This window comes from Syngnathus leptorhynchus, chromosome 6, assembly GCF_054491065.1.
Source record: "Syngnathus leptorhynchus isolate UIUO chromosome 6, UIUO_Slep, whole genome shotgun sequence".
Taxonomy (NCBI): Eukaryota; Metazoa; Chordata; class Actinopteri; order Syngnathiformes; family Syngnathidae; genus Syngnathus; species Syngnathus leptorhynchus.
In genome coordinates this window covers 12,851,899-12,876,458 of record NC_141200.1, presented here as the reverse complement: position 1 = coordinate 12,876,458, position 24,560 = coordinate 12,851,899, and the positions used below count along the sequence as shown (strand labels likewise).

At 38.6% G+C, this 24,560-nt stretch overlaps 1 protein-coding gene across 1 annotated transcript; it reads right to left on the bottom strand.

The window, feature by feature from the left end:
- Positions 1-647: 647 nt before the first annotated feature.
- On the bottom strand, positions 648-24,540 carry fa2h (fatty acid 2-hydroxylase). Its single transcript, XM_085914262.1, has 8 exons — positions 24,069-24,540; positions 6,266-6,382; positions 4,437-4,579; positions 4,188-4,288; positions 3,925-4,097; positions 3,287-3,539; positions 2,752-2,847; positions 648-1,682 (listed from the first exon to the last, which is right to left on the bottom strand). Exons 1-7 carry the CDS (start codon positions 24,354-24,356, stop codon positions 2,780-2,782), a joined length of 1,143 nt encoding a protein of 380 aa, XP_085770388.1. The 5' UTR covers positions 24,357-24,540; the 3' UTR covers positions 648-1,682; positions 2,752-2,779.
- Positions 24,541-24,560: the final 20 nt, after the last annotated feature.

Sequence of the window (24,560 nt, the reverse complement as noted above, 5' to 3'; positions counted from 1 at the left end):
TGAAAAAGGAATTAAATTGCTTCCAGAAAAATACTTGTTGGAAGTTGAGTTTCACCTAGCAGTTATTCATTCATACAGAGAAGATTTTATTTGTAACCTAATTTGTAAAATTACATATTAGTGCTGACAACAAACAATATTCATGTGAATTAAATAAACATAAATTTCATAACAATAATACAAGTTCAAGTTTCACCCGATTTAATTCCTTGATTATTTTTTTACTTTTCATTGTCCATCTCTGTTTAATTCAGTTGATATTCGCAGTGGCATCTCTGCTCATAAGAAATGATAAGCGCCATATTCATAGAAAATATACTTTCATCTATTCTTTGTACCTCTTATCCTTAGTGGATTCCCAAGCATGTTATCACAGCTGACTTTCAGTGTGAGGTGTCCTGAATTGGTCTTCAGCCAATCACAGAACCAGTTACACTAAGGTTCACATCTACAGATATTTTAAGATCTTCAATTAATCGACCAAGCATGTTTTGGAACCCTGACTAAAGAGTAGAAAACTCACACAGGAAACCTGGAGTCCAGATATGAACCCACGACTTTGTATCTGTAAGGCAGATGTACAAACTTGAACGGACCATACACTGTCCCGTGTATAGACAATATAAAAAATAAAAATACTGACATCCAAAATGTAGACATTTATTTACAAACACATTTGCATAGATATTTAAAATTGCAACATAAAATACATGAGAAGAATATGTTGTCTGTGCCCCCACTTATCGAAAAATGGCATTTTGATTAGTATTGTGTTTGTGGAGTTATTCAGGAAAATTCACCTGTTTTTATTAGAGGCGGCCATTTTGCTATTTGCTGTAGACCAAACATGACATCACAGTTGCCAGGTCTCAGGTCAGCTTCAGAAATCTGGTGACAGTTCAGTTGACAACAAGTGACATAATGGCCACCCCTTGAGATGGATAAAAATTTTGACTGATTAATTCATATTCCACAAACAAAACATTAATCAGAACACTGGGCTGCACAGAACATATTATTACAGAGAAACTTTGGGGGTTGACTTGTCCTTTACGCAAATACTATGCATCATTTTGTAAATATTTAGCACAATATCCAGTGCCTGAATCAAGCTGGCCAGTTTTCATCTTGATCAAATAAATGTGACGATTTGTGTATACTTTATTCCAACAGACATGTGCACAACCTCCATAGGTACACTCATCATCATGACATTGTCATGAACATTTTAAAATTACTATTACAATACCAATACATATGAAGAAAATATAATAAATTGTCATCAACTCTGTGAACACGGGGATTGAATTATGTTTCAGCCGCCTCATGATCACAGATTTGAGAGTTATTGGTGCACTGAGTAGGTTTAGAGTGCAAAAGTTGTTATTCCACAAATATTTACATTTTTCATCTTTAAAATAGTCAAATTTGAAAAAAGCATGAAGATAATACGCATGTGATTTTTCCATGTTATGCATTTATTCCGTAAAATGTGAGTCATTCTGCAAACTAGTGGATTTCCTTACAGTATGTTTTCTCTGAATTCAAAATATATTACGTGTCAATGGTTTGTTCTGTATTGGTTATCAACAGTGCCCAGAGGGAATGCTTGAGGCTCCGCCAGCTATCAAAACTTCCTGCTGCCCAGTCAGATGGTCGGTCCATCGTCATCCTCCTGGGAACTGTGGAGTCATTGCAAGCGGTTGCTCAATGCACAGTTTGTTCTCAAATGACCAAATTCAACATGTAAAAATAAAAAAAAGATGCAAACAGACAGCTTTGACCCCAAAGTCCCGCACAGCCGGAAGACTGACAATCTGACCTCATTCCCTCACGTCACTCTTGCTCCGGCACGTATATTGACATCATCCATTATTTTCGAAATTTGTGGAAAAAACGCTGCTCTCTATAGGATGATGCGAAGCTGGAACTATCTAAGAATCTGCTGTACAAAGCATCTTACAAAAACATATTTTTGTATTTTTTTTACATTGTTGTAGCTTCATTATTAACAAAAGAAGAAAGAAAATGGCGGGGAATTAAGATTTACAAAAATACAGTGCATATAGCCCACACTATCAATAAGATTTTTACTTAAGAGAATCATTTTACTTGCATTTAATCCAAACTGATGGACGAATCTTCTACCATTGGGAGAACATCCGAAGTTCCACATATTTTGTTTGCCTCCTGGCCTTCGCCACCCCGTTCCACGTTCACGCACCTTCTGTCACTTCCTTACTCCCCTTGCTCACTCTGAAGGCTGATTTTAGGGAACCGCGTGTATTGAGGATGAGATGAAAATGAGAGCCTATGATTCTTTGTTGTTATTCTTATTGTAGTCCCGTGTGGTTATTTATGATTGAATGAAATCCGCAAAACTTGACGTTTCAGAGTAATGCTGAATTTGTATTGTGTTTCAATCAGCTCCCAGATACATCTCATGGCGGTCTAACTTGCAAGTGATCTGACATGGGGAGGTCAGTGTGGTTAGAAGAGCAGCAATGGCATGTGATTTGGTTTGGGCAGTGATGCCTTGCGACAGTGAGGAAAAGCACACAACACTCACACACACATACACACACGCAAACACACATAAAATAGGAATGCAATGCTGACAGGATGTGAAGGCAAGATGAAATATTGAGAGTATGAATGGATTAGCTGCATAGGAAAAGCCGTAGCCTCCATTTTGGCTGAACTGGGTGTCTGGTTTGTTTAAGACCTAATAGGAGGGTGCTTGATCAGTACTTTGGCCTTCTCAAGGAGACCTTCAGGATTAGAATTTCTCAGCAGGGATGACTGTGTTGAAGGGATGGTCCCAGAATGCGGTGCTGATTCCAAAACCTGTCAAGATAAACATTTGGATTAAAGCAGTTGTTCTCAAACTTTGTACACCAAGTATCACTTGAAAATTAAATTAGCTCTTCAAGTAAAGACCATCATCCACAAATGAAAAATTCCACAGAATTTTAAGGATGTGTTTTTAATATTGTAAACAAGCCACTGTCACATTCTCTACAACTTGAACTTTAGAACTACACCTAAATAAATAATACCTACTTAATGATACATTAAAATGTTTATCATAAACAGGTCATTAAAAATGTACCTAAATAAATGTTCATAAATAAAAAGACTGAATGCAAATGTTACTTAAAAGCTCAACCGTAATTGGTCAGTGATTCTGTTGGTTACCACTAGAGGGAGCCCGTATACCATACTTGGGTAACAAATTAAACTGAAAGCAGGCAAGTCCACTGAAATCGGGTTGTGTGGTGCCTACCAGCTCTCTGATGCTCAAAGTGGTGTTTGACGTGGTAGGCCTTCAAGCTGTACATGTACGAGCCTTTCTTGGGCGACCCATAGTGAAGGTAGTAGTGGATCATATCGTAGATGACGTAGCCGCACAGTCCCCCAACAAACATGGACATGCCAACAATTTCTGGCAGCAGGTTATTGAGGATTGTGTAGAAAGTTCCAACCACAAAAGAGGCCAACCCGGGTGGAAAGACCAGCCGAGAGCCGTCGAATGGAGACTGGGGAGAAGGGTTATAAAGGATTAAAGATGCGGACGTACGTTCAAAAATTCAACATATTGACAACTGTGGAAATCAATATAAAAAGTGCTTTGCCAACTGTATAGAGGACAAGAATTTGACCAGACAGTCATCTACATATTACGTTGCCTGTGGTGGCAGCCATGAGACAACATTTACAGATTTTGGAATTCTGTCGATACAAAAGGCTCACCTTATTAAAAGGCGCTCCTTCGGTTTTTGAAAAAATTAAAGGCCTTATGGTGCGGAAAATACGGTATTTTAGAGGGTAGGTTGTTAATTACGGTACCTACATGTGATTAATACTACGAAAATATCATGCGAGATTCCCATTTTAACTTTTGATGCCACAATTTGTTTGTACCTTGTGATGCTGTCCATGGAGGAGAAAGTGTAGCGTGATGAGGTAATAGTTATGAGCTGGTGGTTTCATGTGAAAGACAAAGCGATGAATGCAGTACTCGATGAATGACCACAAGAACCAGCCCATCATGAAGAGCAGTGGGAAAGTGTACTTATGGACCATGACAGAGAAGTCTGTGGACACAGGCACACAATATTCAAACTGTCACATGTCAATGATCGTAAATGAGTGGCATTTGTGAATGTTGAATAAACTTATGTTACCTGAGGTGATAGGTATTCTGGTGGTACCCTTTGCCAGGGTGGTGTAACAGGACCAACTAAGATAACATACAAGAGGAAGCCAAACCACGGGCACCCAGTACCTGTTATGAGAGAGAGAAAGCGTGATAGGGAATTATAATCGGAGTATTTATCATCTAAAATGTAAAAAAAAAAAAAAAAGAAAGAAAAATAAAATCTTATCTTTTAATATATCCTTAATTATTTGAAAGTAGGAGCTGCAAGTCTTACCAGGAAGTCTTGGTGCTGGCCTCAAGGAAAGAGTTTCCAAAGAGTCTGATGGGTCTGTCGACTGGCTGGTGTACCCAGGCATCATATTTCTCTCCTAAGTGGCCTACCTGCCACGCCAAGGGCTTCCTCCAGTCCACCAAATCCTGACAAGAACAGACCATGATGAGAGGAAGTTATTTCACTAAATTGCAAATAGGTGACAACAACTGAGTGGCGAAGGTTTACAAGTCTTTAGGAAAGTAGCAAATTGTTAAGGTTTGTTCAAAATGGCAAACTGTCGCAGACATTCGCCAGGCGACTTGAAACAGTTTTAATGGTCACAAACATTTTTTCTTGTCGCAAAGAAATTCTAAACATGTTCAACATTTGAACAACATCGAATGACTGGCAAACGTTTTTGTAACGGTTTGTGGCCTTAAACGAACCCTGGCAGAAAAATCCATTTGAGCAACATCATAAAAATCATGCTCCAGTACACTACATTACTAGGATGAAATTTGCCACAAAAATAAAAGAATAATTACACTTGACTTTTTTTTCACATTACAGAAAATTGTAGATGGGCATTTATTTTCCCTGCAAATATGTCAAGATAGGTATCATAGGTAAAAAACGCAAAATAGGAAATAAAATCACTACTACGATTTATCTGGGCATTAGAATTCTAAATTTTGGGTTTGGGAGGACATGACACGACTACTCTAAACGTGGTCTGCTTATTTGAACATTTAAATCCATATAGTAGAAAAACAAACAATGAGACCATCCTACCTATCAAAGAATGGGGGGAAAAAAACTAAGATAACGTAAGCTCTTGCCAAATATTCATCCTAAATGACCTGACAAACCAGTTTTCTGTACGTCACACTGCAAATGCTTTTGTAAAAATAAAGGTTGAATGTTTGATTAGTATTTGACAAGGTTAGGCTTTCCAAGCTGTTACGTGGCTTCGTTTTGCTCACTGTCAAATGAGCCCGAATTTGATATGTATATTTCACAAAGAAGAACATTTGGTCATCAAAGGCAAGAAATGATCTACTCTTACTGGATGCAGGAAATGTCACTGTTTCAGGCAAAATAAATAAATAAATAAATAACACACTAGGGAGCGTTGCCCTCTGCCCTCCGGCACTAACGTCATTGTCCTCCTGAGTATTTCAGTAACCACTGGTAAATAATTCTGCTGAATGACAGAAATGCCAGCCTTAAGCATTGGTGCATAAGAACAATGATAACTATGCTGGGTTCCATGTCCAATATTGACAAGAGTATAAAACAAAAAGAAACCGGCAGGTTTTAAGACAAAAGCAAATTTAACAGGTAACTGGCGGTGTTAATTGGACAAACAATAACCAGATTTGCCGATCGATTCCTTAGATCAATTTAATTTTTTGTAACATCCATCCAACCATCCAGAGAGAGAGAAAGAGAGAGAGAGAGAAAGAGAGAGAGAGAGAGAGAGAGAGAGAGAAGAGAGAGACAGAGACAGACAGAGACAGAGACATTGTGCCACACACTCCAGAGATTACAAAAAAAAAAAACAAATAGGGACAGTGATGGAGAAAGGCAAGGTGAATGACCTGATGGGCAGTTACCCTTTGTCCACTTAAATGTACTCTGTCACTGGCCACTTTGTACAACGTCATGCAGACTGGTTTTATCATTTTAATAACGCCAGTTGGAAGGTGAAGTAATATAATTAGTGTTGACACAGTATATAATATTGTACTTTTTTTTGTGTTCATTTTTATGTGAGCTATTGATCAGGTCAAGAGTCATCCATTAATGGGACATAGTGGAGGATCAAAAAGAGAAAGCAGCTTTCATACGTTTTCGAAGTCCACAGAGCTGCATAGGTTGTGTGGATGATTCTGGCCGTCATTCTCTGTTGCGACAGCGTTTTTTTCTTTTGTCTGTTTACTGGAGTTCCTTCTCTCATGCAGATTCTGGAGAAAATAAAGAAAAAGAAAAAAGAAAAAAGTTCAAATAAGAAAAGTAAATTCTGCTCACATTAAAAGCCAACAACGCATCATGCCCTGCATTGAGAATATATATTGTCACTGCACTAAAACTAGTGGCGAGCTAAAGATTCAGAATTAAAGGTCAGACTGAGTTTAAAACTTTTGGTATTCTGACTTATCCACTGACTGACTTATCTGACTATGGAGTGTATGCACAAACCCTAATAAGACTGATTTGCTTACCATGGGTTTCTTCCGTTCATGCATTTATATGGCATGATAAGCATGGCTTTCTGTGATTTAACAAAAGCAGTAGAATATATCTACAAACAACATTCTTCCTGCAAAGTACACTCAGATTACTTTTCCAGATAAAACACAAAGTTAATCGAAACTAAACATCATACCTTCGATGTTTGCCAATCATTTCACACTGGCCAATAGCCTAAATAACAAAATTATTAATGGTGGCTCTAAATGTAAACATATGTTAGTTCTAATACACATATGCATTGCTATGATCTGCAAACTTGTGATATATTTCCATGGCTTAAGGCGGAAGTCCATTTAAAATTTTTCTTTGAAATCGTATGTTCCGTGCGGCCCAACTAGTCGAAAAACAGTATTCTGAGAAATGCTTCTGAATGAAATCCATTTGTTTTCATCCATCTACGAGGCGGCCATTTTGCCACTTGTTGTTGACAGAAAATGACATCAATGTTGCTCCGAACAATTGGAATGTCTTTTTTAGTCGACAGTAAGTGGCAAAATAGCCGCCTCCGGAGAAGGTTAAAGACAGTTGAATTTTGCTGCTTAACTCAAATTCCACAAATGCAATATTAATCATAATGCCGTGTTTCGACTAATGAGGGCACATGCAACTTATTATTGCAAATATTTTTTGGGGGGTGATTTCCCCTACAAGGCGGAAGGATTTGTATGTGGAAGTTCAACCACCGCATTCTTGACCATCCAATCACAAATCGGTAACGTCCAAAACTCATTTCAAATAGCCGCCCCATCATGCTGTCACAACGTGGAAGTTCCACTTACGTACAATCCATTCATCAAATCACAGATGCCAGAGGCGCCCATATTGATTGAATGTGGAAGCATCGCCAATGTTGACAGACATGTTAAACTTTGGTCAAAACACATAAATAAAGACGTTAGAATGGCACCAAAAACAAGTGAATCTGCTAAAGGGAGTGTGATTGAAATTTTGAAATAACATCAACCACATCATTTTGAAAAAAGACTTTTCTTTGATTTCTGACTAAGGAAAGACATTTTTCACAACATTTTTCAATGGTGACTTTAAGTCCTAGACAATGTGTTAAGTGTGTGTCATCGGACAAACGGGTGGATGCAATTCAGTAACTAATTGTTAGTTGGCATCTAACGAGTGCTTATGCAAACTCTTCAATTGTGAGGCAACAAGTGAAACCCCACAAACGAGTGCGCCATTGTCACATTGGAAATGCCGACAATCATTCTCTCATGTTTCTTACTCTGTCCTTACCTATCAAAGTTTTTTAAATTCTTTTTTCAATCTTGACAGTATTCCTCCATGTGTGCGTGTGTGTGCACGTGTGTGTGTGTGTGTGTCTGCGTGAGTGCGCTTGTGTTTGGTTAATGTTTGGTTAATAAGTGACTAAGAAAAGTACACCGCATACCGGTTCACTCAACATCGTACAATAGATTTATGTTTCAAAGTTGAGGGGGAAAAAAACACCAAGACTAATATTAGATGATAATGTTACTGGCAAGAAGAAGGTCAATGAGAAGGACTTATGGAGGGAGTGGAGGCAGCAACAACACTGGCTTTTTTGTGTCAGAGAAGTAGAAATCTAAAAGAAAACAAAGGAGCTAGTTACTGTAGAAGAGGGTAGTGATTATGAGGCCTCGTACCATCACAATGCTGACACTGCAGTGGGCCACCGAGGGCATTGGAGAAGAGAATTCTGAGCAGTCCATTTTATCAAAAGGAAAAGGAAACAGTATATCAAGTACGAATCATAACGGCACATCTGTACAACATGTTAGATAAACATTTTATGCCGCTGCTGTTAGGGTTGAATAGATTAGGTTGATCATATTATGTTGGAATGTAATCAGTAATAATTAACCTAAGCTTGTCCTGTCTTAACAAAGTAGTAGAACAAAGTGCTAAGATCCTTTGCACTGATTGACCAATTGTAGAAGACGCAATCAAAGTTGTTCTGTCTACTCAACATCGTAAAACATCCCCCGCTATGATGTGATCAGAGGCCAGGTGTTTCACCCCCACCTTGGCCACCACACATGTAAATTGTCACCCCCACCCTTCTTCTCTCAATAAATACTGTCTTGCATGAATGCAACGGCAGACTTTGTTCGGACATTGCTGTGTCTACAGCAACGAACAAATTCTCCACTTGCAGAATTTGTTCGGACATTGTTGTATCTACAATGACGAACAAGTTCTCCACGTGCAAGTGTTCAAAAGGGCATACTGTCTCGTGTGGTTCTTGCACAATAAGTTAGAGTCGGAACATCTCTAACAGCTGCTGTCCTAACTTGACAGCACTGGTAAATATCAACTTCTTTTATCATCAATACCATATTTTCTATGTTTTTGTTATGCTTAATACATTATATCAGGGCTCTTCTTATTTTCTTTCAAGTTCCAACTGTGCATTGGCTCTACAATTGTCAACACAAATGACAGAGTTTTCCCATCAACACTATTGTGACAATTAAGGGTGCAGACAAAAATCGATTTTACAGAGAATCGCGATTTCCTACTCGATTCAGAATTCCATCAAATAAATTCTAAAATGCTTATATTTATGCCCACTACTCGGCCACCTGCCCCAGCATCACTAAAAGCCACAATTTGGGTGATACATTAATGATTAAGAAGTCATCAAAATGTACCAATGTTATTTTAAATGATAGAGTATTGAATTGTTATTGAAGAGATTACATTGTTAAGATTATTTTTACTTAAGGCATCTTTTTGATAGGTCAAGTTTGACTTTGTGCAATTAAGAATATTGAGGTTATTTGAGCAAAATGCACTTTATTCTTCCACACAGCTATTACTTAATTTGTATTTTAGAACTTGAAAGACTTGTTCAAAAATAAAGTCTGATACATGCACTTTATTTTCATCTTTTTACATGCATAATTCTAACATTTTTTTTAGACTATTGTAATGCAACAATAATTTCTGAATCGGAAAATTTTTTCTAAATCAAAAATTGCTTCTGAATCGAATCATGACCCTGAATATCGGAATCAAATCGAATCGCCAGATACTTACAGATTCGCACCCTTAGTGAAAATTAAGGTTTCTGCCATTTTAAAAATAAAACATAGCCACAAATATTTCAGTAATTGAGCAGAATTCGTTATCTTTTCTTCTAGCCCACATTGCCATTACAGCTGCACACCTTGAAGGTGCCCCATTAATAAATTACTTATTTGTGTGGCAGCTATGACTGCAATGGAAAAAATTATTCATCCATCCATTTTCTGAACACTTATCCTCACGAAGATCGCGGGCATGCTGGAGCTATTACTGACTTCCGGCAGTAATCGGGGGACATCCTGAACTGTTGACCAGCCAATTACAGGACACACATAGACGAACAACCAGCCAGACTCAATACCACCGACGAGCAATTTATAGTGCTCAATCATGTTTTTGAAATGTGGGAGGAAACCAGAGTACCCGGAGGAAACTCATACAGGCACGGGGAGAAGTTGAAAACACCACAGAGATGGAATGGAGAAAAAAAAAAAAAACGACCGCTGCACCTCTTAACTGTGCAGTGGATGTGCTAATCAGTATATCACCCAGACACCCAATGGAAAAAAAAATAAAAAATACAAAAACAAATTATTCATTTGTACATGTCTATAGTAGTCCTAACAACATACAAATCCAGAACTATTCTAAAATCAAAACATGGCCAATTGAAATTCTGTAGCAAGTTAAAAAAAACACTTATATTAATATAAAACCTTATTTTAAATGATTATTTACTGAATGATTCTATTTTATTGTTTCTGGTTCAAATTACCCACTGTTAACTTTAAGACAGCAGTGGCCAGAAACATTATGGTGAGGTTTACACGGAGCCTTGCATTGTGTTAGAAGGAACCTAAATGACGTTTATGCTCTTGAAAATGGGAGCGTCCTCCCAGAGCTTGTCTATGACAGGCCAACTCGTTTTCAATTACTTGTAACTAGTTTTTATAATGAAGTGGTTTTTAATACGTGTTAAAACAAACATTGCTATTTCATTAACATGAACGCCATCTTGATAAATCATGTCATGTTGTTTACATTGATCTATCCCAGGGCTGTAAAACAGCTGTTCTGATAAATGTGGCTAACCCATGTAAACAGCAAAGTGGAAAAGGTCATGTCACAGTGGATTCAATTTAAATGACATTTAAAAAAAAAAAAAAAAAAAAAAGTCTAAAATGTCACCTTATGATGGATGATGATGATATAATACAGAATAATTATTTTTGCTTGTTGCTGATGCACATCACCACACCTCATGAAAATGGGTAAGGAAAGGTCATTGGTAAGATTTTGAAATGTTTGGAAATGATCACATTTCAAGCAATTCTCTTAAAAGGATCCCTTCTTCACACTGATTTGTATAAACACCTTGAGATACTCACCTTTGTATACCGTGCCCGTACTTCATGCAACAACTGCTTGTCCTCACTCTTTTCCGAGGATGTATTTTAAATGAGATGTATGCTAGTTTTGAGCATTGTGAGAACAATGTCTTCTCTGCTAATTACTACACACAACCATAGGACTGTTACCTCATTCATGAATGAATGTGACTCACTTGCACGTCCATGTTTTCAGAGTTAAGACAGGAATGAAACGGGATTGAGATAGAGAACATCAGATTTGTCTGAATACTGCTCATTCCATAATTACAAGAGGATTTTGCGTCAAGGTATACATGAATAACGCCGTCATTGTTCTTGGTTTACAGATATAAAATTATTATATCAATGATGAGTCCACTTCATGTATGGGAAGGAATCTGCACGTGAACATGGTTTTGTTTTCCATTGTTTGTTATACAAATTTATATGTATCTATTTGAATTCAAACAAATATGTATGTAGCCTTTCCAAACATATATACATATATATAAAATATGTCAGTATTAGAACAAGGTGCTTGAGTGTTAGTATGCAAGCAAGCATGTGATCAGCCTTGAGCCATGGGGATTGCTTTGTGTAATATTTTGTAATATTCAAAATCAATTGCCATTGCTGAAGGCATTTAATTGAAGTCAGCTAACATTACCTCCATCACCTCAAAGTTCCTCTATTAGCCAAATGTTATAACCTCCTTTGCACTTTTCCACTCTGTGCTACGGTTTCAAAAGCCTGCAGGTGTTTTTTTTACCTGCTTACCTACTGCTTTATTTAATCCTCTGATTGAAAGAATCTCACTCATAAATCTGCCCACATGAAAGCTAAAGCATATTTCGATGGAATAAAGCATCAAAGTGGCTGTCATAGACTAAAAGTCATTTTCAAATATCAGCAGCCCTCCCGGATTATCTTTCAACACCAAGCGCACACGTTTGCTTGCTTTATTTAATCCTCTGACTGAACACATACAGTGGGGACAGTAAACAATGAAAGCATGACAATTCTTTTTTTTTTTTTTTTATTACATTTTTTTTTTTTTTATGATCCGACTGAAGTCCTTTTGGGCATCTGACCTGTGTAACAATTAGCCAAATGTGGGCCGTCAAAAAGCATGTGATTTAGTGTGCACGTGAGTGAAAGATAATAAAAGTGCTTATGTCACATACCTGAGAGAACCAATCTGACCTGATTGACCAGTATTCCAGATTCATAGCCTGGCTGCGCATGTTTGCATGTGTACACACACACACAAGAATCAGAGGCTGTCTGTAGCTAGCCAATTTCAGCAAGCAGTGTCAAGTTACCAAGAGCCATTACCATCAAGCGTCTCATTTGAGATGGTCATTTCAACCAATTCCATTACATCAAATAAAGTTGCTCATCTCCAGAATTTAAGAAAGAAAATTGAACAGGATTACAAGAGTTACAGGAAAAGAAAATTGTTCAAATTGTAAGACAATCCGCTTATTTGTGTTATCCGTCTATGATATAAGAAAATACCTTGGATGTTATAAAATGTAATGTCGTGCAGTTTCTTGTGACAACTACCCAGCCTTTGACAACAAATACAACAAGAAGGATCATGCAGTCGGTACAATGTCGGAAAAAGGATTGGATAGTGAAGCCAATACCCACAGGAATTACACATTTCAAATAAATACAGAAACCTAAATCTCCTAGTCTCTCTCTCGAGCTTGATCAGGTGTTAACTGTGGCGAGAAGTAAAGCCATCTGAGGCCTTCACCTGAGAGCTAAGTGTCATGTCGGCAGTCTCTATGGTAGCAAAGGAAAACAATACCTTGGGTAATGTATCACCATGGAGCAAACTCAGAGCTGCTGTTCAAAATTGCAAGAGACAATTCACACTGTTGGGAATAATATGAATGTTGAAGACGTGATTTAATCTGCAGTCTTCTTCCCCTTGTGTCTTCACAGGGGTTGAAGCAACCAATCATCTTCTTCCATTCTGCCCTTCCTGCTCTACCTGTATGTGCAGTGATTATGGTAAATGCTAAAATCTAATCTACAATTCCAGTGGCAACTAATGCTACCAATAAATGTTAGGCTGTTGATTGATGAAAATCACTAGATTCTTTCAGATATCACCAGACCCAGCAGTTTCTCTTGTCATTGTATTATGGCGGAGGACAATTGCATCATTGACAAGAATTCTACGCAGAGGGGACTGCATTCCACTCAATGACTTGCTCGCCTGCCAACATTCCATACACTTAATATAATAACACCCATCAATGCTCCTACGTTACAAATTTATTACACTGTTTCATCTGTTGATGATCTCGTTTTTGTGATGAATACATTCGTATCAAAAATAAATGCCTTTTGTGCTTTACTGGAATTGGTCTGATAACGTGCTTGCAGGGCTTTTCCATATGTCATTTGTTCAGGCATCCACAGAGTCACCCATTTGTAATTCTGCTTGCTTCACAATGTCTGCACTGTCTTACTGCAGTGACTGCAGAAATGTTCTGAATGTCAAGGGGTGAATAGTAATTACAGGTAGAATTGCAGTGAGTGGTTTACATACACTCATGTGCACTGCATTTGCAACTTTTATGACATGCAATGGGTTGAAAGGTTTTTTTCCATCTTGTTTAAAATTTTTAAAAGTGCAGTGACGTTAACTGAAAATGTCAAAAGATTGAGTTCCCTTAAGCTTTCTGCAGCAAATGAAGGTTTAACAACAACAACAAAACACAAAAATAATGAATTTTGGTCTTTCGCTTATTCATCATCCACTCAGTTTCCTGAACGTTCAAGAATGGGGCAGTCATGCAAGCTCCACACAGGCTGGAACCAGGATTTGAACATGATTTCAAAACTGCGAAGCAGATGTCTGAACCAATCACCACGTGTTGTACACTTATCACTGATTTAGGGGTAAATTCTTTCATTCACACTTAACCCAGTTCATTCGGCATCTATGTTATGCACTTTCTAGGCATGCCAAGTCTCCCGTCTTTGCTTCTGACACACCCACCTGCGTAACTGTGTGAATACCCACGCCACCGCCAAAGAGGTGTGACCCATTGAAATCTGAGGATGCCTGCAAGTCTAGGATTGTGGACTTTTCCTGAGACGTGACTCCATTTGGATATACATAATCAAACTTTAAATGTAAAATTGCTTTGCATATGGAGCCGGAAGTTACTGATCATCCATTTTGACCCCCGTAGCTATCTCATGGGTTACTTTGAAGAAGCATATGTAGGCTATTTACATTCTCCGTTTAATAAAAATAATGAAAGTAATTTAATCTGTGGACTGTGCCCATGACTGAATGGATATTTGGAGTTGTTCCATTGTTGAAAAGCAAGTGAGCTTGGGTTGTCGTTTAAGCATTGCTTAGCAACGCTTCGTGCCGCACACGAGCACTTCACAACCAGTGCATGTCCAAGTAAAACAAATTATTCAAAATCCAACTCTGCCATGCTAAATGAGACAGTCCAACTTGTTGCACTTTTTTTTTTTTTTGCCCTTAAGACGATGGCCAAAACGCGTCACAGGAGAGCCGCCGGCAAGATGCTTGTATCCGTATCAAGGCGATGGTTTGTCACAATAGGGTTACAATGTTTGTCAAACTAATACAAATTATTATTTTGGCCATTATAGATACAGCCCAAGCAACAGTGGCCCCTCCCTGGGCGAACGGTGTAAGCAGCATACACCTAAATCTCGATTTTAATCGCTTCGATCCTACACGACTTTCTGTCTAACGCGGTTTGGTCACGGACCCCAATTTTTTTTTGTCAAATGTGAATTGTGACATTTTCAAGTACATTTTCTGTCATGAAGAGGAATGGAGCAGGGCGACCAAATGCAGCTTGGACCAGGGTTTATTCAAGAACTCAAAAGACAAACGATAGATGCTCGACTAGGGACGTGAATAACTGAACAGAAAAACTAGAACAGAACAGACTGCAAACTAGAAACAAGGAGACGAGAGACGAGAACAATACGACAGGGGTGTGACACGCAGACAGGACTTATATACGCGACAGGTAACGAGAGGCAGGTAACTGTGATTATTAGTACATAGATTGGGAGTAAAACGGCTCAGTGGCGCACTAGTTAGCACGTCTGCCTCACAGTTAGGAGGGTGCCGATTCGATTCCACCTCCGACCCTCCCTGTGTGGAGTTTGCATGTTCTCCCCGAGCCCGCTTGGGTTTCCTCCAGGCACTCGGGTTTTCTCCCACATCCCAAAAACATGCTTGGTAGGCCGATTGAGCACTCCAAATTGCCCCTAGGTGTGAGTGCGAGTGCGGATGGTTGTTCGTCTCTGTGTGTCCTGCGATTGGCTGGCAACCGGTTCAAGGTGTCCCCCGCCTACTGCACGATGACTGCTGGGATAGGCTCCAGCACGCCCGCGACCCCCGTGGGGACTAAGCGGTTCAGAAAATGGATGGATGGATGGTATAAAGGACCACATGAAGCAAAACGACTAGCGCGTAAACGTTAGCGCTAGTAATTTGATACATTTGACCAATTTAAAGGCTAGTTAGATAAAAAGTCGGGCTGTTTGATCTTGATAACTGCTTTATTACAGTGTTAAGGATTGCTAAGATAGAAGCGCATCTGATAGAGAAGACCACTTCATATTCACGTGGTAATCAGCAGACAATCACTGATATACTGTTTACTTTTCCTGTCACGTTCAGCGCTTTCTATCAACACCTGATGAGATTTAAACTAGTTTAGCAGAATTTTAAGACATTCGATATCGATGACCAAAGTGATAGTAACATACGTTACTCAAGCAGCAACCAGGCAACATATTCAATATAAACTCAATTTCTGATGGACGCACAAACATTTAAGGGAGAGAAATATGGTTATAAAAAGGAATTTAGAGGAGGAGGATGGAGCGAGCGTTCCCAAGGACAGATATCTGCACGCACTCTTTGTCAAAATGGATGCGCTAGTGAATACTGTGCCCATGATTGGTGGACAAACAGGAAGGTGAATTGTGATTTACCTTTGTACTTTTATGTCCCAAGTTCAAATGGTTTTCTGGTTCTTTGGGCAAAAAAAGTTACAAAATAATAAATTCCCCAAACAATTAAAAGTAAGTTAAAGCAAATAGAATATTACTTGAATACTTGAAATCCTTGGAATTGGTGAAAACAATGAGAAAATGCCAATATGGAAAAGGGTAACCACTCGCAGCAGTCTTTTTTTTATTTTGATTGGGAGAAGAAAAGAACAATGAACTTTACATGTTCGGAATGATGAACTTATTTAAAACAGAATTCAACTATGAACTGAACAAGCTCATTTGCAAAATTGCAAGCTGAAATTTGACTAGTTTGTGTCAAAAATGAACTTTCCCAACACTGGCCAGTTGATGGACCAAAGCCATCCGAAAAGTTCAATGTCATAGCCTGTATTTAAAAAAAAATAATAATAATAAAGAGTTTTACGCTTTGTTAGTGGAAGAGGATAGCTATCCAATAATTTAAGGTAAGCCATGCTTTAAGACACCCCAAGGATGAATAGGAACTAAATGTAAACTCTTTTTTTTTCGCGGGCCGCATTGTAGTCATAGCTTCTTTCGGAGGGCCATTATGACTGTCAACCCAAATAAATGTATGAGCACCTCATATTATATACAGTAAAAGCTACAAAACAAACTGACAAATAAGTCGTTTTCAAAGCAGACGAGTAAAAACTGGTCAAATATTTAAAAAAAAAAAAGATATTATTAAAAGTGAAGACAATTTGCAATTCTAGTAATGACACAAATTTGATGCACAATTTGTCTTCACGGGCCACATAAAATGATGTGGCGGGCCCAATCTGGGCCCCGGGCCTTGAGTTTGACACCTGTGTTGTATAGGATGAAGGAATATACTAAAGTCAGAGAATTATGTCAGCGCACCATCACACAGATACATAATATACAATCAAGAGCCTGCACCCACAAAGATTGAAATCTAAAGTGAAACAGACCATCCAGACTGCCAGAAAATAGAAAGACGAAAGACTAGAAGAGTATTAAGACGAGCTGTTAAATTGTCTGGTAAACAGATTATGATTCCAAAAACTTCTCTTTGACATTTTTTTCTATGGTGAATAACATGGAAGACACGGGATGCAGATCCTCAACACAACCAGGTGCTCCTTTATTTGTGTCTGACAACAGCGTGAGTTTCAGGTAACATCCTAATCGGCTATTGTTCTTTTTTTGCGTGACAATCATGGCTCGCCTAAACTCAGCGCAGAGCACACATACACAGGATTTTTTTATTGTAAATATTGAACCTGTTTAACATTTGCAAACCCCGACTGTTTTCCGAGCAGTTCAGGAAGGGGTGGTTAAAAAAACAAAAAACACTCCTAACACACTCCACACACAGGATAAATAAGAATTAACGGGTCTGTTGACTTTGATTAGAATAGATGGTAGGGTATTTCAATTTTTTTCGCTTTAGCTACGGGTATAACAGTCACATTCAGAATTAACATTGGCTGTGTTTCTATGGACAGCAGTTCTTCAATACGATCATTAGGATTAGTTATGATCGGATGCACTGCTTTCATGGACACTAAAAATATTGGTCCGATTATGACTTGTGTGTTCATGTGTCACATTTTGGCCGGAATAAATCGGTCTGACAGGCGCAGATTAACAAAATATACCGGAAATAGCAAGAAAAAGGCGTAGCGACTTCTGTGTTAACAAAAAAAATCACTCTGTCCATTCCTACTTGAAATATTAACGCAATTTTGCGTCTTTAACACCTCTTAATGGAACTGCAATATATCCTTCAGGCATCCACATATCCTCCAATAAAGACGGATTATTCCATTATTTCAGAGCACGTGTTTTCATGCACGCTGATCGGATTATCAATCGATATAAACCACCTCGTAGCCATTGTGTAGCATCTCACACAAAAGAGGAATTTACATTAAAAGATGAACACCAAATGTTGAAACTTTTCCAACCTACAAACTAAGTCTTTCTGGTTCTGAATGTACTAAACAATCATTGTTTATTATAAATGTCATGTTGTTGGCAGTGTAAACAGCACCCCTTTTTTTTATTGTAAACCTGCCCTAGGGTACTTGGATGCAAAAACACATTGTGAGAGGGCCAATGTGGGGAAACAAACAATATTGAAGCATTTCTCTAGAAATAACTATGTAATGAGTGTGTTGAGATCCTGTTTAGATAATGATCACGCTCGTGGAAACCAGTGTCGAAACCTTTATTTGAAAAATATGTGGTGCAAAGTGCAAATTGCATGTGCATCCTCTCTTTAAGTTCTTCAGAGTTCAACTCCACCCAGTTTAACCACAGACTATTTCACCGACTGACTTCTGTTAGGAGGTTTCGCAGTATCCACAGCAAGGTGTGATGATTTAGGGTCAGTTTCTCCCCCCTGGCCATACAAATGTTGAACCCATACATCAAATAATCCCTCCTCTAACAGCCACAAACCACAATCCCCTACTGTCCCATGAGATTTCTGCTGGATTTAAGATTTATCATTAATGCTACAATGCTGCTAAAACTATGCTGACAGTGGAATATAATCACTTTATTGTTGTATTCACGCTCAACTATTTTCTATGCACCTATTCAGTTGATTTCATTCATTTGATACTGTGAGCTTTTGTCGCATTTTGTTGAATATAACTTGCAGTGATGATATGTTCTTTGAGTGACAATAAAGGGAGTCTATCTTGTTTCCTATGATCCTCCTTGAGATGGTTCTGTTGCAGAAAGGCAGAATGGATCATTCATAGAAAATATTTTAAATAGGGAGGGGGGAAAAAAAATCTTGGTTGTGGTATAATATAACTGTAATTAGCGTCAAAATTGCCACCAAATTGCCTTCATTCTGGACTGAAAAATTATCAAGTCTCATATTGTTATTCAGATGAGCACTGAAAGTCATTTTGTTCAATTTTGCAGGTTCAATAATCAATTCAATCAAGTGACTTGTTCAACACCCCTGACACTTTTTTTTTTCCCCAGAAGGTAGAGACCATGCCAAGTGACCTTGCTTATTTTTCTGTACAAAGCAAGAGAAGGAGATTTACCATAATTAAGATTTGGCAGTCCTGACAAGCAACAGCTTGAATGCTTTATATAATGGATATGCTATTAATCCATTCCAGACTCCCACAAAAAATATATATATTTTTTTAAATGAGAAAAAATACCACTAGGAGCACCTAACTGTTCGACAGCCTCAACACTTCAGTTTTATAAGTTAACTAACATGTTTTTAGGCCTCCAATATTTTTTTTGTATTTCTCAATGTTCTGAATCATTAGTTTTCCCCTTTTCCGTATTTTTTGAACATATTGGAAACGATTTGGAGAACAAATGATGGTCGCACACAAGCTGTGTTATGTGATATACTGAATTTGTAAGATTTCCTCTTTGGTGTATGTTGCAACACTTAGTCAAATGTGGCTATATTCAAATACACATGCAATATTCCATCGAGTGTTGACATCATCCTCCAGAAGTATAACATTTGATGGTTTCAATTTACATGTCAATTTGAATAAGGAAAAAAAAGAAACATTCACACTAAGTTAGATAAAGTGTGACAAAGAAATGTGGAATAATAAAGAGCTTTGCCAATTGTCGAGCAACTCAATTACGTTTATCCAATATTGGATTGTTTCAGTGACTCACTGTCATGACCAACATTGCACCATCAGCTATGCATCAGCTCATCAATGTGTCTTTGTCGTCCTTAAAACAAAATTGTGAAAACAATCTATTTCCTCAGCCACATTATGAGGTTCTCAGCAAATAAAGGTGAACTGCTTGGGCTAGACATTCTTCATTCTACAGCTGACTCAACCATGAAATGATGCTGTGATGAACACAAAAACTGTCATTTTGAATTGAGAGAATGTATTCTGTAGACTTTAAAAATCAAAACTCTGGACTCGATGGAGAAAATCTAATAACATGACAGCACTGAATAAATGAATACACCTAAATCTTGAATTTACGCAGACTTTGGGATCCAGAATTTGGGAATCGTGTAAACCCCCGAAAGCACATTGTACAGATTGTCTTGTTTTTTTCAGAAAGGCAAGTTTTTAGGCAGCCGAAGGCGTCCTATGTTACGTTAATTTAGGTCAGGCGTGTTGTTGGGCAGCTGAAGGGGTCTGTTTGCTACACACACATGAAAGTCTGCTGACATTTTTTTTTAAAAGAGTCGCAATACGCAGATGACAGGCGGATTGAGTACGTCATTTTGATGCTACGTGAATTGAATGGAAGAGAGAAAAGCACCCACTTATTCTATTACTGTGTCTGACCACGCTCCTTGATTAAAAGAGAATAAAACAGCTACTTATTCAACTACTGTGTCCGGCCACGCTCTGATTTGTCAGTGACTGTGTGGATGAGGTGCTTCCGCAAACTTCTCCCTTTCTGAATGGAAAACGATCCTTGCTATCTGCAATACTGTAATAAAGCAGTCATAAAGCTCAAACAGCATGATTTCTTATCATCTAGATTCTAGACTGATACCTTAAAATGAAGAAATCCCTATGATCCTCTTGAAGCTTTCTGTCAACAATGTTAGGAAAAGCCTACTAGAACATCTGAACTGTTGACGTACTTAAATGGTGGCAGGTGAGAGCTGAGTCGCATTTAACACAAGTTTGAAAGTGATTGGTTAATTCTGAACACAGTCAAATAAGAGGGTGTGCACACATACGCAACCACATCTCAGTAGTTTAATTTGACCTCTCTGCCACTGAGTGTATTATTGTTTTTCAATAGAGTTGTAGAGGTTACAGGTCAGGGAAATAATTGGTTGATTACAAATCTCTGGCCCTTGAACAGTCATGTAGACTGTATCTACTGATTGCTACTTGTTTAAAACTCAGGGATAGTGAAGCAATGTCTCAAATATCTCATATCAGCTAAAATGTGTGACACATGACACTTAAACAATGACTACTGTACAGTATTTTGTTCTACTTCAAAGGTCCAACCGTTATTGACATGACTTGCCGTGACAAAGGCAGTGTGCTGCATAAACACCAAAAGCAGAAGATAAAAGCTTGCAACTGCAATTACCGTAATTTTCGGACTATAAGTCGCTCCCAAACTATGTAAAAAAAAACGCGACTTATAGTCCGAAAATTACGGTGTATGAAATTGGTGGGAAATCCACAAAAAGAAAACTCATCCGTGTTGGCAAGTCATGTAAATGCCGGTGCAACATTAGACTAGACAAACTTCAAATCTTTTTAAATATATTTGTCACTAAATGGGAAAATGAATGGAAATACAGTGATCCCTCGCTACTTCGCGTTTCGTTTATCGCGGCTTCACTACATCGCGGATTTTTTTTCCAAATTAAAAAAAAACATTTAAAAGTCAAAATACAACTTCTAAATTGAGGAAACGTGTCTAACCTTTAGGACAGTGTAGTATTGCTCCAAATGTTCATTTACATTCCTTTAGAAGTCCGTTTTCGCGTGTTAGCACGATCGCGAATTAGCATCTGTCCTCTAACTCGTTAGCCTGCCCAGTACTACTTGTTGGTGACCGTACTTCACGGATTTCACTTATCGTGGGTGGTTTTTGGAACCAATTATCCGTGATAAACGAGGGATTACTGTATTCACTTCTAGTCAAGCCATCGGAAATATATCAAATAAGAAATAAAACAATAAGTAAACGGGAATACGACGTGATGAGAAGGAATGCCTGTTAATGTTTAAAACATTTTTAAAATTCTCATCAGCGATAACAATCTCCTAGTCACTGGGCACCCACCCTCTATATGCAAAGTGCCTCAGTATACTATTAAGGCCACACTGAGCAAGACACTATGGGTTTCTATTTTTTTTGTCCTTCTCTCACTGGGACAAGCCAAACCAGTTTTTTCCTCTACTTTGCTCTTTATCTCTTTCCCACTGACACCCCCCGCTGAATCATTTACACCGCTGACCCCCCCCCCCCCCCCCCCACACACACACACACACACACAACCATCCCCCACCTGACAGGTTTCACCTATGCGCTCCTCCCATCTGCTCATTGACGTTACACGTGTTTTATAGCAGATCCCTCCCTGTTCTTCTCTATTCACAAACATCTCATCCCTCCCCTACAATCAATAAAAGGAGGAGAGTAGGTACACAATGCCTGATGCCCCACAGAAATGTGCACTAAAGTCATTTGTCTAAAGTCAATGTCATTTAAAAAAACATACAAGGATCTTAAGGCAGGGTTGTTTAAGGAGGCATTTGGCTAATCTGTAACAACTTTTATCAAGCTTTTCGGCTCTTATTGCATCCTGTCTTCCTGCTTGCCCTATTTTACTTTTACTAGTTTGTTGCCCACGAATATTCCTGGAATACATTTGTGACTAGTCCCCATAAAAAGCTAAATTGCTCAAAACTGAGTGGGAAAAAAAAAAATCCTGAGGAAAGTGTATTTACTAGCATGTAGTTTATTGTAAATTTAAACCCACTAATTCCACTGTGCAGCTATTTTAATTACAATGAAAGACCAAGAATTTGAATATTTTTTTCCTCAGAAATTTGGATGAATTCACATTACCGCTTTTACTCTATCAATCCTTGTCACTTGTAAGAGATATGTATTTGATTGAAATTCCATATTCATTTGTGATGAAAAATAAAGAGTTGATGAATTTAAACTGCAAAGCAAAAACCCATTGAAACTCAACTGTTCGTCTGCCAGTCCCAGCCAAGTGATGCACTCCTTTTTGCCTCAACTGCTTCAACAGACTAATATAACACAGCTCATTTTCAGATATAGTTTTAAGTGTTCTCAAAGGTCATTTTTGACACAGATTTGTTGAATTATTATTTTCTTACATGCAAGTTCTTTGAGATATTTTCATTGTTTTATTTGACTTATGTATAAAAGCTTGTACAATACAGATTTTAACAGGTGCTGTAATTTTTACCTACGATGTTTCACAAACATATCCAGATGTTTCTGAACCTAACACTTAATTCATGAATATTACTAAATACAGTATATCACCATGTTACATATTATTCTAATTATAAAACCCATGCAGGCACGGAAGAACATGCAGACTCCACGCAGCAAGGCTAGAGCTGCAATCGAACCTCACACCTCTGCACTGAGGTGATGTGCTAACCTATTATTATTATTTAATTTTCTTAATACCTGATGTGCTTAAAAAAAAAACGATTTGGATTTGGACTGAATACAAAAACAATGGTTTACTTGCATTTCTCCTAAAAAAAAAAAGAGATTTATTTGACAAGTGCAATCACACTCAGGGGTGTGGTGCCCATTGGAAGTTTCAGGGGACTTCCGAATGGCCGTCCATCTCAAAGCTGGTTAAACCCCTAATGATGACAATGACCCCTGATCGACAATTATGTTTTGGTACACGATATAGCCTCAGTAGAGGTGGCACAGGTGAAGGCGTGTTTCTGCTTGTCATTTGACATTTTTGTAGGCCATGTCACTATTGCTGTTTGGGGAAATAAATGGCTGGACCAATTGGGATAGAGCAGTGATGACATGACATGGAAGCTCATCAGGTGTGCCGCTGTCATTTGTTCAATTCCACTTTCTTGATCTGAAAATGTCATTGGTTAATTTACCCACTACTCAATAGAGTGCAAAATATTAAAATGTTCTTTCCCTCGAGGACAATTAAAATGCATTGCATATTCACGTCTCATTGCGAGTTCTTCTTTCAACTAACGCAAAATATGCACCCTGGGTCAATAAGGGTTGGGAAATACTGGTTTCGATAGTTATCAAAACCAGTATGACCGTATGAAGATTTAAGAACGCAGGAAAAAAGTTGACCAATTATGTTGCTTAATTGTGAGCTAATCGGGGGAGCATGGCTGAAAAGGTACCATGTACCCGCCAGGCTTATACTGCGATTTTTTTTTTTTTTTCCATGAGGCCATCAATGTCAGCCAAACTTCGCTCTGAGACAGCTGCTGCTTACCTGAAGCTCGTCTGTGACTTTGTCGCTGTGTCGTTCCAACTCTCCGATGTAGTATTGCTCCATCCACCGTCGGGCATTCTCCGAGTGTCGATGCGGGGGTCCATCCAACTCCTGGCTCACGTCTTTTCCCGACCTACTCAGAATCAGCGCTTCCCCTCCTGGGTGCATCCGCAAGAAGGCGGTCACGTCGTACACCCGGGACCCGAGCAGCACCCAACACGAATCCTTAGTACAGTGACGGGTCACCTCCCTTTTCGTAAAGAACCGGGGGGATGTGGAAGGAGACATCTTCCAGTGCAGATGCAGAATCCACCTGTACCGGGGAGGGGTAAAACTTCAGGGAGTATTTAGAGGGGAAAACAACTCCGAGGGCCTGTTTAAGTGAGTTCAACTTGGCAGTTAACACCCAGACGCTCGAAGACAAACGTACAGAGGGAGGACAAAGTTGAGGGGCGGGGTCAGGGAGACGTTCGCCGGCTCAGAAAAATGTAA